Source organism: Anolis carolinensis, chromosome 4, assembly GCF_035594765.1.
Source record: "Anolis carolinensis isolate JA03-04 chromosome 4, rAnoCar3.1.pri, whole genome shotgun sequence".
In the NCBI taxonomy this organism is placed as follows: Eukaryota; Metazoa; Chordata; class Lepidosauria; order Squamata; family Dactyloidae; genus Anolis; species Anolis carolinensis.
The window spans coordinates 50863482-50877087 of NC_085844.1; the positions used below are offsets into that span (position 1 = coordinate 50863482).

The following is a 13606-nucleotide window of genomic DNA, read 5'->3' on the forward strand; positions in this document are numbered from 1 at the left end:
TTGGGAGAGAGATAAATGAAACAGAATATACTAGTTCTGTAGAGGCAGGGCTTGTACTTTGTTATAGTCAGAAACACACCTAGTTAGGATAAGACCAAATAGCAGGGAGTCAGGGGGAGGAAGCAGAGAAAGAAGGAGGAGGAGGAGGAGGAGGAGGAGGAGGAGGAACAGCCTGTCATTGTCTAATTTGTGGTAATATCTTTGTTATCGCTTTGATATGGATGTTGGATTTGTTTTTGATTCGTAGCTTTGGTTGTTTTGTTAGCACCTTATGGCATTTAATGGTTGCTGCTGCCTGTTGTAAACAGCCCTAAGTCCCCACGGGGAGATAGGGTGGGATATCCATAAAGATGATGATGGTGATGATTATATAGAATGGATAGAATTTCTACAAGACTGTCTAAGCACCTGTCTCTGGAGGTGAACATCTTGCTCTACCTAAGGTTATCTGCTGTTTGTCAGTTGTGTAACTAAAATATTAGTTTAGAAAAGAAATAGCAGAAATGTCCTCAAATAGACAGAAACAAAAGAAACAGGATTTGTCCTTTTCTGAAGTGAATTTAGTTCTGCTAATAATTGATATTTTTTTATTTGGATTACCACATTTTTTTTCTACTAACACAGTATTTATGGTCTAGTGATTTATTACAAAGAAATTACAAAATAACAAATTAATAAGCAAATGATACAAAATCAACATTAGCTTTCTAACGTGCTTCTCTGTCTTTAACAGTGTAAGTGCAGAATGAATTGTTTATAAAAATTGCTTTCATATGCTATGACAGCAATTTGCAGACACAATAAAGAAATACACTACAAGAGCTGGCTGGCATTTGCATAGTCAACAAGATTGAAGTTCTACTAGTTAACATATGGTAGCAGCTCAAAGTAAGATACGTTCACTTTTTAACATATTCTATAATCTAGAATTACCTATCTGTCTTATACTACTGAGGTGCCAGCTCAAAGGATGTGTTTCATTTCTACTTCTGGCTTTTAAACTGCAAGTCACAATGTCCTTCTAGCACCGATTCCTGGGGGTCTTTCTTTTAGTTCCCCATTTTGTCTCTTCTTTCTATGGGAAATCAATGGGTATGTGCATGTGTGAAAGAGAGATACACACATACAAAAGTCGCATGAAGACCAGTAACACAGTATAAAACCAATTTATTGAGAAGAGCTAACAATTGCAGAACAGAAATCTGGTAAAGGGACACCAGAGCTAGAAGCTTTGTGCTTTTTTGTTGACTTCTTCAGTCATAGTTCTAAGTCTTCACTATATTCTGCTAGTAATGTGTCATCTGCAAATTTGAAATTGTTACTGTTACTTTCTCGATCCAAACTCTTCATAATCTACACAGTCGAAGATTTTGCTATAGGTACAAAGCAAAAGCTGGTTTTCTTATGAAATTCTTTGGTGCACTCCATTAGCCAATGTATGTTTACAATATTATCTTTAGTGCGTCCTTCTTTTCTGAACCCAGCTTGGCATTTCTTGCTTCATATGTGGGAAAAGTATTAGTTGTAAAGTTTTGCTTGCATGGGAAATTAGTGCAATCATTCTATGATTTAAATTTCCTTTCAATTTATTGAATCTTGTAGAAGAGATCCTTTGGTTCTTTCTTGTTGACATATTCTCTCTCTCTGTTGATTATTATACTAGTTACCTCTTCTGCAGAAATTGCTGGAGAGTTGTATTCCAGGGTATGACTCTGTCACCTTTTCATGTTTTGTGCTGCAATCTGATTCAGGTCTTTGCAGAGAAAATTGAGCTCTGCAAACTTCTGCTTTTGATTATATTGACCATTTGATTTTTATATTGGTCATTATAGAATCATGGAATCATAGAATCGTAGAGTTGGAAGAGACCTCACGGGCCATCCAGTCCAACCCCCTACAAGAAGCAGGAAAATCTCATTCAAAGCACCCCCGACAGATGGCCATCCAGCCTCTGCTTAAAAGCCTCCAAAGAAGGAGCCCCCACCACAGTCAGGGGCAGACAGTTCCACTGCCGAACTGCTCTCACAGTGAGAAAGTTCTTCCTGATGTTCAGGTGGAATCTCCTTTCCTGTAGTTTGAAGCCATTGTTCCGTGTCCTAGTCTGCAGGGCAGCAGAAAACAAGCTTGCTCCCTCCTCCCTGTGACTTCCCCTCACATATTTGTATATGGCTATCATGTCTCCTCTCAACCTTCTCTTCTGCAGGCTAACCATACCCAGCTCTTTAAGCCGGTCCTCATAGGGCTTGTTCTCCAGACCCTTGATCATTTTAGTTGCCCTCCTCTAGACGCTTTCCAGCTTGTCAACATCTCCCTTCAACTGTGGTGCCCAGAATTGGACACAGTATTCCAGGTGTGGCCTGAACAAGGCAGAATACAGGGGGAGCATGACTTCTCTGGATCTAGATGCTATATCCCTATTTATGCAGGCCAGAATCCCGTTGGCTTTTTTCGCTGCCACATCACATTGTAGGCTCATGTTTAACTTGTTGTCCACAAGGACTCCAAGATCTTTTTCACACGTATTGCTATCGAGCCAGGCGTCCCCCATTCTGTATCTTTGCATTCCATTTTTGCTGCCGAAGTGAAGTATCTTGCATTTGTCCCTGTTGAACTCATGTTATGTTAAATCCATGGTTACAACCACCTCTTTATTTGCTCAATGAGCAAACTGTGAACCTTGCAAAATTCAGTCAGCCAATACCTTACTTTATTACTTAATCCTGAGCTAAATATTTCTATAATGTTTGGTTTTTCTCTGTTTCTTACTTTTGCTTTTGCATTCCAATTGCACATGGTTAACAAGTAGTCCAATTTCCCCCTTCATTTCCTCCTTTTGGATTTACAAACACTTTAATACCACATAACCTCAGCATAGAGGATAATAGCATCATCCACTAAGAATCCTGATAATATAGTGTTCTAAACTGCCACCTTTTATGCAGCACATGTTCATCTTTGGCAATTGAGGAAGACAGAAGCCAAAACATGTTACTCTTACTATATATTTGTAAGTTCTGTTTGTTAATTTTTATTTATTTATTGAATTTATACCCCTCCTGTTTTCCAAAATTGAATTCAAGGCAAGTTACATTTTTTTTAAAAAAAAGATACTGTTAAAACGTTAATTTACAAATATTTTAAAAAACAATTTCATATATCTTACAGTGCATGTAGGCATACACATATACTAAAACTAAAAATCACTCAGGAAGATATAAGTCTATATTGATAGGGAAGGAAAAGTCCAAAAGAATGACACACAACACAGATATTACAATAATCCAGACAATTGAGACACAGGAGAAACATCAGTATATGTTGTGAATAGAATAATATTAATTTGGAGAAAGATAGTGGATTTCACTATTCATATCTCTTTTCTCTCTCCAAAGAATATAATAATAATAATATTAATAATAATAATAATAATAACAATAACAACAACTTTATTGTTATACCCCGCCACCATCTCCTTGTGAACAAGATAATAAAAATGCAGGGCAGTGGTGCAAAGTGCATGATTAAAATCTAATGAGGTAGATAAAGGATAAAAAGATAAAGAGGAGCCCCGGTGGCAAAGTGTGTTAAAGCACTGAGCTGCTGAACCTGCAGACCGAAAAGTCCCAGGCTCAAACCCCGGGAGCGGCGTGAGCGCCCGCTGTTAGCTCCAGCTTCTGCTAACCTAGCAGTTCGAAAACATGCCAATGTGAGTAGATCAATAGGTACCGCTCCAGCGGGAAGGTAACGGTGATCCATGCAGTCATGCCGGCCACATGACCTTGGAGGTGTCTATGGACAACGCCGGCTCTTCGGCTTAGAAATGGAGATAAGCACCAACCCCCAGAGTCAGACATGACTGGACTTAACGTCAGGGGAAACCTTTACCTTTTACTAGATAAAGGTAATATAAAAAGGAGAATTCAAGATGGAAAAATGAGGAGAGTAATTACGAAATGCGGGCAAGAGGTAATATATATAATGATATAATACTAGCTGTGCCCAGCCACACGTTGCTGTGGCTTATGGGAATCATTTGTTGAGCAGGTGGAATAGCAGTGAATAGCCTTGCAGCCTAAAAGCCTGGCCGTTTTCTTCTTATGCAAATTCTTGCTTGGTGAGCTGGAATACAATGGAATAGGCTTGCTGCTTGGAAGGCTGGATACTTGCGTTCTAGGGAAATGGTTTTTTGGCCAATTTGAATTGCACTGAATAGCCTCGCTGCTTCAAAGCCTGGCCACTTTCTATATAGGGGCATCCTTCCTTGGGCAGGTTGAATGGGACGGAATAGTCTCGTGGCTTCAAAGCCTGGGGGTTTTCTATCTAGGGGAAATCTTGGTTGGCCAGGTTGAACAGCACTGAATAGCCTTGCTGCTTGCAAGCCTGGCCACTTTCTACCTTGTGGAATTCTTGGTTGGCCAGGTTGAATAGCAATCAATAGTCTCGGTGCGGTAAGTATGAATGCTGCAATTAGCCACCTTGATTAGCATTTAAAGGCCTTGCAGCTTCAAAGCCTTCCTGCTTCCTGCCTGGGGGAAGCATTTGTTGGGAGGTGTTAGCTGGCCCTGGTTGTATTTAGGAAATCAAAAGTCTCTGTGAGGAAAGGAAATCTTTGAAGTCTATTCAGTTCTGGATGGTTATTGCCACACTGTATAAAGTCCTGACATGACTGGATTCTACGTATCTTTGCACTGACTTTAATTGACATGACTTTATGTATCACTGTCTTATATTGCTTTTTAATCTAATTTGAATACAATTCTGATGTGACTTGAATTAATACAGTTCAGACATGCCTTCAATTAATACAGATCCGACATAATGTGAATTTCTGTGCTCCTTCTAGCTTCTTATGCTTCCTTCCAGTGCTACACTAACTGACCAGTCCTAACTGACAAAAATAACTATCATTTCGAAGCTGGCAGGAGCTGAGGCTAAAATCTTACAGGCACAGGGTAGCAGGTGAGAGCCTTCTGGTGGCATGACAATGGCTCTTCCTCGTCCTCTAATTTGGACTTTATTTTTCTAGGTTTTTTTAAATTGAAAAACATAGACTGGATGACTATGTCTTTTGTGGCCAAATTTGGTGTGATTTGGTTCAGTGGTTTTGTTGTTTACTCCATAGTAAAACGGCACATTACATTTTATATATATATATAGATATATTAAAAGATAATATATATAATTATATAATAAGATAATATATAATAAAATATATTTTATTATTATATATATATATGCTCACATTGGATCTCTTAGAAGTAATTGGTATAGTAGAAAATAGTTTTTACTCCATGGAGCTAGAAAAAGGTTAATTAAGTATACTTTCTTGCAACTTGTCTCACACTGAAAGCCCTTTAAAGCCCCTATGTTCTAAAACAAGTTGCCTAGAGCCTTAGGCTCAAATCCATGCAATATTTACTAAAGCTTCATTCTGCCTTTTTGGCCTTTTGCACGAAATAATTCATCTGCCAGAGGGGGGGGGGGGGGAAGCAATGTCATTGCACTTACGCATTTCTGCAAACAGCTGCCTCCTTTCTGCCATGGTAGTTCCTCTTTTCCCACAGTCTTCAATCATTCTAGGCAACAAAAATATTAAGCATATCTTCAGAAACATTTCGTAAATTAAACACATTTGCAAACATGTTTGAAATGTCCTGGCTTACTTTTTCCACTTTACAACATATTCAAGAACATCTCTTGTAAACAACTTATAATTTAAAATTCACCCTCAAGTATCTACTTTTTTACTATGACCCCTCTCTCCATAGAACAATGCTCAGTTCTTTCTTTACAGCTTCAGTGAAAACCTTTCAAACGAGGCTCCATCATATGAACCAATGTGTAGCTTCTTTTTCCTAGTCAATTAATTCTAAATTTCTAATTTTATGTTCTGTCTATAAGGCTTTCTCCCATAGGTTTACATTGGCTTTCTCCCATAGGTTTACACCACAATAGTATCTGCAACTCTGAAAACTACATGAGTTTAGATTTCCTTGCTTTAACATGATACTAAAAACTGTTGGGCATAAATTTAACTGTTGGGCTTCTTAAGAAAACACAAACAGACAATGAAATTTCAGCAGATTTCGGCTTTCAGGATTGTCTTAGCCTGGGGAGAAAATCCATGAGAATATCAGTTTGAATATAACATTTTCATGTTTATGCCTTCCAGAAGCACATCTGTCCAGAAAAGCATTATGTTGGATGTGCGATGCAAAATTAAATCCAATGCAAAGCAAAAATGGACAATATTCCCTTTGTTTTTTCTGCCCTGAATAAATCCTGGTGAAGGGAAGGTTTAGTTACTCTGGTAGGTGAAACCATCTTTACAGAATTACAAACTTCAGCAATCCATGAAGTTAATAGCTGAAATCAAGAAAGGTTATTACAGAGCCCCCTCTGCCTTAATGGATTTACAGCTACATTGCAAATCCCTTGTTGCATTTCTTCTAATAAAGTAATCTTCTAGCAGGAGGTCCTTCTTCTCAGCTACACATTTCAGCACTAATCTTTGCCAATATCATAAAATTGCTCCTTGTTTTTCCCCCCTAAGGCTGCTTATAACTGTAATGCACTTATAGAATTTGCTTGTACTTCATCTAGTTGGGCTTTTTAGAGAAAAGCCTGCAAATTCAGAGCAAGTACGACAACATAGTTGTTGTTTTGCCTTGTCATTTTGATAGAAAAAAACTGTGTTAAAAAAGTAAATTTCATCAAAATGCTCTCTGCTGTCAAAATGCAATGCTCTCTTAATAAATCCCAGGAGGTAGTTTTAATTCAATACTCTTTTCTATTAGTTCTATATGAGTTTTAAAGATGAGACTGAAAACACTGCTTTGACCTAATTGTACCATTGGGTAGTAGTTGCTACATTTCTTTTACCTGTAATGTACCTATAATGGTGGTGTAAAAGAGGGGATTTCAGCAGGTGTTCCATGCGACTCAACCAGGTAACAAACAACAATGGCTGAAATTCCCATTTCTGCAAAACTATTAAAGGTATAGGAGCACTCCCCAGATTTTAGTCCAGCAAATAAGTATATTCTAAGTAGAACTAATGTTGGATTTAGATGCTTGAACACTAATAGGTTTTGCATTAAGTGGGAATTACTGAAAAATAAAAGGGAAGTATCACCGTTTAGAAATACTCTAAGGCATGCACAATTAATTAATAAATAACTAGTTACTTTATAGCCAGATTTTGAAAACAATTCTCCCATTTCTCAAAAGCAATTAAATAGTTTCTTCTTACTTGCTTTTAAAGCTCATCTTTTAAAGCAATACTTCAAGGCATTATGGTAAAAATGAGTTCTCTACTCTGTTGCGTTACTGTTGTCTTGGCACCCAAAATATAGTACAAAGCAGCAGTAGGAGATGCTATATCCTCTCTGAATCATTTAATGATGCTATATCCTCAGTTTAAACAATTTGGAGCAATACAAATAATGTAAACATTATAAATACATAGAATCATTGAAAAAAATAGGATAAATAAGTTTAAAGCTATGTTTGTTTATAGTCTTGTATCAGCCCAAAGGGACAGGCATCATAATCAATTCGGCATCCATGGGGAAGGCGTTCCACAACTGAGGTGCAACAGTGAAGAAGGCGCTCTTCCATGTGCTCACACCATGTATTGCATCCACCAGTACACACAGAATGGTCCTTCCAGTAGATCTCAATCCTTGGGCAAGCAAATATGTGGGGGGGGGCACTCTTTCAAAAATATCAACGTCCCAATCTGTTTTTGGATTTGATTGTCATTAAAAACACATTTGAATTCCTTCAAATATTAAGGTCCCGACCCATTTGTGGATTTGAATGTTGTTAAAAACACTGCATTGGCAGCTAGTGAGGTCCTTTTAGCATCGGTGTTATATGCTGTCTCAGCAATCTAACTGCTGAAGTTTTGTGGATTCATACAGATATAGACTAACCTGGTGATAGACTGGAATATTGCAGCATCCACCCCCATAATATACACGTTACAGAATTATAGTGCTATTATTCAATTTATCTGCCATTATTCCATCCTATAGAATCCTAAGGTTTGCAGTTTGGTGAGGCACTATCACTTTTCTTGGTAAGGATTCTAAATATCCTCTAATCAGATTGCAGATCTCAGGATTCCACAGGGTGTTGCCGTGGCAATTAAAGTGGGATAGTGGTGTTATAATTCTGTCATCTGAATGGGATTCTGGAATCGAAAATGTTACTCTCTTGAACTGGACTTGTAGAAATCACAACCAATTCTTCTGTATCTCTTGGTCTTGACTTTTACATTTTAGTTCCCCTTAAGGGGACAAGCTCAGGTATTTATAACTTGATTAATCCATCCCTGAGGCAAATGAAGGCATGCAAGGGTTAAACTCACACAGGAAATTGTAAATCTGGATGTTACTGGATGTCTGTTCTGCTATTCAAAAAGTATATAAATGGAAAATTTCCACTACAAACAATCCTGATACTCAGACTGTGTAGAAAAGGTATTTTTTTTATTTAAAATGAAAAAGTCAACATGAAACTGCAAATGGATTTATATTCATCAATATTCAATTCAGTTTTAATACCAGAACATATCTGAATTAATATAAGTAAAATCCTGAGCTTTCTAATAAAAGCTTTAAACATTGTTAAAATACAACTAATCTAGGAGTGTGTGTGTAGTGTATAAACACAGGAGCGTCCATCAGGCAGTTCACTAATTAAATTATATACCGGTACATCTATTTTCCTCCACTGGGTATCTAAAAGTCATGATGGATGTTCATTTGGACATACAACAAATATGCCTTGAGCCTACATGTGGTGAGACAGATGGAGTCCTGCTTTGTGTCCACATAATCAGGCCATGACAACTGAAAGTGATTTCAAGAAACTTCACCAGATGGCACCCTGGAAACTTCCCCAGACTCTATGACAAATATGGCTTCATGTTCTGAGAAAAGATGACAAGACTTTCTTCTCCAATTTCTAGCAAATTCATTATCACTTGGTGACATGTGAGGAAAGGGATGGTGCAGGCAAAATAATTTTAATGCAACTTTACATAATATGTATAATTAATTTTTATTGAACTCCTGATTGTATTTGCTGTCTCACCTGTGTTACCTGCACTCTAGCCATTAGTAAAGTTGTGCAAGATATGAAAACTCCCAAGGGGGGGGGATCACCTATAACTGCACAAAGACTGTTCAGTAGCATCTTGCATTCCCAGAATGTTCAGTTTTGGCTAGGAAAACATATTCAGAAAACCAGTCTGTGGGATTGAATTGTCTTGCACGAGCCCTTAACATCTTATATAATACTCTAGGGAAAGAAATAGTTGTCTGGCTAGAAGCCTGAACACAAAATCCCTCCTGCAAGTGTGAGAACAGTTTATTGCATCTCCTACTTGAGTATTATTGACACATTAATAGAAATCAAATAATATTCACCAAACTTTGAGATTTTAATGATCATTTAATATTCTAAGCTCATTTAATTTTTTGATAACAACTTGATAAGACACACGATCATTTCTTATTTCTAAGTTGTTAACATCATGTACAACATCCTCTTTAAATTTTATGTAATATTCCGAGCTCCTTCACTGTGTGTTTCAAAATGCGTCTGCGTCGATTTTCCCTTCACTTGAGTACGAAACAACGAATACACTATCACTGGGATACATTTAGAAATATACCTGCCTTTTAGAATAACAGAAATGTGAAATGTTGATTTTTTGCATTCTACCCTGCCTAACAGCAAATATGATAAAAATGGCAGGCATTTCACCACAACATTACACTCCGTGTGCCTCTTATGAAGTGTCGGTTTTAAATGTTTTAGTTATCCAGTATGTCCTGCATTACAGGAAAAACACACATGAAAGCAGCTCAACGTTTGCTATCTTCCTGCCCTCAGGCTTCATTTTACTTCATTTCATTTGACTAGGTCAGAAAAATGACGTCTGCTACAGTGAACCAAAGTGAAGCTCTAGGGACAGAGAGTAGGAAGTCCTGGAAGAGAAGTATCATGGAGACAAAAGGCCTTTTCCTCAAGACAATGCATGTTGACTTTTGCTTTCACTAGTGTTGCTTATTTGGCTGGGCATTGCTATGAGGCAGGCTGAAACATTTCACATGTAATTAAGCTCTTACTTGGTTTGAAAAGATCTCTTGACCTGCCTAGTGGTGGCATGATTAAAACCAACATCACTTTAAAATAAGTTATCAGTGACAGAACTAGGTTGGGTGAGCTTACTGTCTTTGAACACTTTGATAGTTTGGGACTAGATTGTAGCACATTACAATATTCTGCCAACTGGGAAGGCTTTAAAGCAGTGGTTCTCAACCTGTGGGTCCCCAGATGTTTTGGCCTTCAACTCCCAGAAATTATAATAGCTGGTAAACTGGCTGGGATTTCTGGGAGATAAAGGCCAAAAATACCTGGGGACCCACAGGTTGAGAACCACTGATTTAAAGGGAAATCAGGTAATTTTACGGAGGTTAAGACTGACTATGGTTATTTGTTGCACATGCCTTCAAATTGCCTATTGATTTATGGCAACCCCATGAATTGGATAGGGTTTTTTTTGGCAAAAACTCAGATGTGGTTTTGCTAGTCCCTTTCTCAGTATTGAGATATATCAGTGCTGATGTTACTGATATGATCCTATATATCAGTCGCTGGAGAGTGTGTGATATAGGATGTATTGCATTCATGTTCTGCTGGCAGGCATCCTATACACAAATAGCTGGCTGCTGTTTGAGCAAAACATTGGATCAAGAAGGTCTCTGGCCTTATCCTATGTGGCTCTTCCTATATTCACGTGTTTTTATTGTGCAGGGTGAGCATTCTATATCTAGAATTCCAAAATCTGAAATACTCCAAAATTGTCCTTGTGGGTTGTTGATAGTGACATCTGTGCTTTCTGGTGGTTCTATATACACATCATTGTAAATGCACATAATAATTTAAAATATTGTATAAAAATATCTTCAGGCTATATGTTTAAGGCATATATGAAACATAAGTTCATATATAGACTTGGGTCTAATGTTCAAGGTAATACAGATATTCCAAAATCTGAAAAAATCCAATACACTTTTGGTCCCAAGCATATAAGACAAGGGATATTCAGCCTGTAACTGAGATCCTTTTGCTATGGTAGTACAGTAGAGTCTCAGTTATCCAACACTCGCTTATCCAATGTTTTGGATTATCCAACGCATTTTTGTAGTCAATGTTTTCAATACATCGTGATATTTTGGTGCTAAATTCGTAAATACAGTAATTACTACATAGCATTACTGCTTATTGAACTACTTTTCTGTCAAATTTGTTGTCTAACATGATGTTTTGGTGCTGAATTTGTAAAATCATAACCTAATTTGATGTTTAATAGGCTTCTCCTTAATCTCTCCTTATTATCCAACATATTCGTTTATTCAATGTTCTGCCGGCCCGTTTATGTTGGATAAGCGAGACTCTACTGTACTTTTTCCCTTTGCACCCTATCTCCATCATGATCAAGATGACAAGTAAAGCAGATATACAACTAGGGTAGCTTTAGGGCTGAGCTCTGGGTACAATTGGAGCTACATCTGAAACAGAAGTTATTGGAGAAGCTGAAGTCAGGACTGAAAAACAAGTAAGGAGCAGAGTTGAGAGAGAAGCCAGACATACTGAACAGCAAGATAGTATACTTGCATAGCATGAAGAAAGAGTGCAAATCCAGTATTTTTTTAAATGGGCACATACATTTTTATAAAATTTCCATAAGCTAACTTGTATGGTATGTTCAATTGTCAAAATAATAGTTATAATTTACATAGGAGTGAATTATATTTCACCATAGTGGAAAAAACTATGACCAAATGAACTGTGCCTAGGTGACAGCTGTTTGCACACATCAAGACATCTGCTCTCAATTCTAACAATTATTTATCTCAGTGCATATATCCCTACCTTTACCCACAAGAGTGAAAGTCAAGGCAGCTTACATGACAAAAAAAGCTTACAGAATAAACAAGATCTGAACTGGTTGGCCTTTCGAATAAAGCCTGCCTTTCAAACCAAGGATGGCCTTCTGTGAAGTAGGACACACGGCCTTCTAATGTGAACATGTGATGTTTGTACAATCTGATGAAAATTTCATTTAAAAAAGTATTATCACGTCTGTCTGAAATGGAAGGGAACTGGATGATATCATGTTTGTTTTATCATATAGCATTCTAAGAAATTACAGAAAAAGAAGTAACTTCTGCAAGCCTCTTAGCTCCATCAAACCTATTGGAACTTTCTTCTGATTTTTGAATGGTATTGTTTTGATGACCAAGAATATAGCATTTGCGTCTGAACATTCAACGTGGATAAATTATATTTAAGGAGTTTATCACACAAGACAGGCAAGATAATGTCATCTTTGCCTTGGACATATTACAAGATACTGCTTCTGTCCCACCACACTCCCAGGGAGAGACTGCTGGAAGGAGTTTCCTTTACAAAGGAGGTCATTAACGGATTATTTGTGTTTGTAAAGGAAATACTTTCCAGGCTGTTTTCCACTGCCTTGGGAAAAAAGCAACATTATGTGATAAGTCTAAGATAATAGGTGATTGTCCTGCTGTAATTGTGATTTGTCTGCCTCTTGTGATAAACCCCTGAGATCTATTCACTATAAACAAAGATGGTAGGATCACCACTTATTCCCCAACCCTTTCTCCATAAAATTATAAAAAATTACTCAGGAATTAATGAGACATCTTTTTTTCTTTTTAATGAATTTAAATACTTCTTTTGCCTCACTTTCCACTGAAAAGGGACCATTTGTCATTTACTGCAGAAACAGTCGCTCTTAATGTGGATGCTGCCATAACAAACAACAAAGGTTTCTTTGCAAAACAGCTGCAACAGCCAAGGTTTGGATGGGGTTGATTAGTTCATTTTTCTTCCTCCCAGAGAGCATGAGTACAGAGGAAAATGACCTCAAATTTTTGCACACATTGCCACTGTTCCCCTATATGACATGCATGTGGAGATGTGAGTTCCTGGAGAAAATATGACCACAGCCTAGGTTGTAGGGCAGCAAGATAGGAAGGTGGGTTCTCTCTTCATGTTTTCAACAGGAATCCTTTATCCGAGGCAACAAATGGGAAATTTGTGGGTTTTTACATGATGCTGAACAGCAATTTTTCCCATCCTTTACATTAACTATGCCTGATAGTTAATGTGTCTGTCTAGCAATAGTTCAGCCATTTACCATGTGTCCCACATCTAAGGAATGTGCCTAGGAGGCTATTCTTGTTTACTGAGCACATAAACATGCTTCTGTGTCACATACAGCACTACTTTTCAGGCTATATGATGTATGAGACCAGTACTTTTTCTAATGTACCAGGAACTTACATCATATTTGTTCACACTGCTTTTAGTTGTTTCTTTTCTGGAAACACCTCTGACTTCATCCCTCTTTTGTGAATTGATTGGAATTTCTGACCTGAGCCCATTTCACATATGCACTAATTGAATTATTTGTCTTTTTCTCCTTATGATCTCATCACGTTGATGTTCTTCTCAGCTTCTTGTCACTGCCGACATGCTGCTGGCATGGAGTTTGATG

At 37.6% G+C, this 13606-nt stretch overlaps 1 protein-coding gene across 20 annotated transcripts in view; it reads right to left on the bottom strand.

The window, feature by feature from the left end:
* dtna (dystrobrevin alpha) overlaps nt 1-13606 on the bottom strand; it is a 267864-nt gene that overhangs the window by 107642 nt on the left and 146616 nt on the right. For all 20 annotated transcript variants that reach the window (XM_062980387.1, XM_062980386.1, XM_062980389.1 and 17 more), the window contains one exon: nt 5509-5576. In XM_062980387.1, coding sequence (XP_062836457.1) covers nt 5509-5575 — 67 coding nt within the window. In that variant the 5' untranslated portion in view covers nt 5576. The remainder of the gene's footprint in view (nt 1-5508; nt 5577-13606) is intronic.